This window comes from Lampris incognitus, chromosome 20, assembly GCF_029633865.1.
Source record: "Lampris incognitus isolate fLamInc1 chromosome 20, fLamInc1.hap2, whole genome shotgun sequence".
Taxonomy (NCBI): Eukaryota; Metazoa; Chordata; class Actinopteri; order Lampriformes; family Lampridae; genus Lampris; species Lampris incognitus.
Genome location: NC_079230.1, coordinates 3,775,863 through 3,778,320, shown reverse-complemented (window position 1 = coordinate 3,778,320; position 2,458 = coordinate 3,775,863). Strand labels below are relative to the sequence as shown.

General features: G+C 49.2%; 1 protein-coding gene across 1 annotated transcript in view; it reads left to right on the top strand.

Annotated features, from left to right (window-relative positions):
• The window catches only part of LOC130130938 (zinc finger protein 62 homolog), an 11,906-nt gene extending 9,658 nt beyond the window's left edge, over positions 1-2,248 (top strand). Inside the window, exon 7 of the mRNA XM_056300802.1 lies at positions 1,948-2,248. Coding sequence (XP_056156777.1) covers positions 1,948-1,968 — 21 coding nt within the window. The 3' untranslated portion in view covers positions 1,969-2,248. The remainder of the gene's footprint in view (positions 1-1,947) is intronic.
• The last annotated feature ends 210 nt before the right edge of the window (positions 2,249-2,458 follow it).

The window sequence follows — 2,458 nt, the reverse complement described above, 5'->3', positions numbered from 1 at the left end:
TCCACCGCCCTTACCCTGTCCATCACCCTGACCATGCCCACCGCCCTTACCCTGTCCATCACCCTGACCCCACCCTGACCTCGTCCATTGCCCTGACCCCGCCCACTTCCCTGACCTCATCCACCGCCCTGACCATGCCCACCGCCCTTACCCTGTCCATTACCTTGACCCCACCCTGACCTTGTCCATCACCCTGACCCCATCCACTGCCCTGACCCCATCCACTGCCCTGACCCCGCCAACCGCCCTGACCATGCCCACCGCCCTTACCCTGTCCATTACCTTGACCCCACCCTGACCTTGTCCATCGCCCTGACCCCACCCACTGCCTCATTCTCTTAGGTCAGATTTTAACAGCCTGCAAAGGTATTCAGACTGGTGAGTTTCTTCTCAGGTCGTTTTCATGACCTTAAATCAGCTGACGTTCTCCATCCACCACCAAAACAAACACAACTATCAGCCGAATGAAGGTGACACCTGACTTAATGAGGGATACAAACTGAACAATATTGACCAGCCCCCTGAGAACTACACCCGATTTCAACGTGGCGGCTACGTGTTAGCACTCATTTAGTTCGGGACATATCTGGCTTAATTTGTCCCACTTCTAGACCAAACTGTTTAATTGCCTATCGCTTAATTATGTGCCACCCAAATGACCGAAGCTGCCCAGGATACACAACATAGGTCCAAACTTTCAACCATATGTTGCCAAATAGCCAAACCAAGCCAAGACCGTGGCTCTGAGCTAAAACTGCTACATTTGGCTGAGTGTAACGTCTAGTAGACCTCCGAAGTCTCAGCCTAATTAGTCACTACTGAAACGACAGCAAAGACAAACTAACGAGTAAAAAGGACTCGAGCACACGGACTCGTATCGTAGATAGCCCAGCTCGTTTGAGGGCTATGTTATCAGCGTCCCCGCGACCCCGAGTGAGGACAGGCGATTTGGAGAAGGAATAATTATGTTGTAGTTCTTTAAACTAGAACGACTGGGACTTCACTCCTACCTACAGCGACCATGGGCGGTCAAATTGACGGCCGGTTTTTAAACTCTATATTCTGTCAAGATAAATACCCAGTCGAGATGTTAATGCATTACATATGTTAGTGTGTCTGTTGTGAAACTAACTGACACCAAATTTAACATTTTAACAACTTTAATACTATTTTTCAAACAATTTAAAATGGCCGCCGTCCAACGCCTGTAAACGCTGCAAGGCCTCGGTGGTGGTCATGGTGCGTCTGTAACCAGACATGTTGGACATCATCACACATCAAGTTTAGACTATTTCTCTGCACTGGAGGGCGCTAGTGTGTTGCTAGGACAGAGCAACCGACTTCACGAAGGAAATGACGCCGCCGACACGCGTCATAAATACGGAAATGACGCCACCAACACACGTCATAAATACGGAAATGACGCCACCAACACACGTCATAAATACGGAAATGACGCGCACCACCCCGCAGACTACGAGCGGTCATGATGACCGCTAGTGGTCGTTTTAGATAGACCTTATCATGACTTTTTGTGTGTGCGCAATTGATCTAAAACCCATTTTAATGCAAATATGTGCAGTTTTAGGAGCGTTCAGGGAGCGGCAGGTCTGTATCTGTTTTCTGTCACAAAGTCATTAAACGTTGAAAACCCGTCAAAATGACCGCCATGGTCGTTGTAAGTGGGCCAAATTGCGCCGGATATATTCCGAGCCACCGTGTTGCTGTTGGGTGCAGCGCTCAGTGGGCGGAGTCTCCACAGCTGTGTTGCGCAAGATAAGGAAGCAAGTCACTTCCCATCATGCTTAGCGTGTGACACCCCCTCCAACAGCGTCCACGCCCCTGTAGAGACTTGGAGTTGTTCTGGTGGACAGACGCCCTGCTGCGCCACTTGATTATTACTACGTCACGTCATGAATCACTATGACGGCGTTTCCTTTCTTGCAGCCGTTAGCTTGCAGCTGTTAGCTGGGGACGGACACCGACAGCAGCCGCTGGCCTCCTTGTCTCCGCTCCTCCCGGACGCTCTGCAGCTTCACCTTTCCCTGGAGGACAGTCATGGCGTCGTTTCTGTTTCGTTGTGTATTTACGATGAATTTGTGTTTACATGACTGCACTCTCAAGAGTAAAGGTGGAATGTCTCAATTCTCAACTGCACTTAAGGTAGATTTGATTTCAGCAGAATACAGACTGGTATTGTAACCATTAAAAAACACTTGATGCCAAATCTCCACACATATATGAAGAGAACGTGCTTTTACAAATGGAGTTGTGTCTTTACTGTGTCCAGCATGAGAGGAGCGCCTGGGTAAAATACCACACACACACACACACACACACACACACACACACACACACACACACACACACACACACACACAGACACACAGACGAGGTGATGTAGTCATTCAGTGCGAAGTGGACACATGAGATTCAGACGCAGATTTCCAGCTGGGAC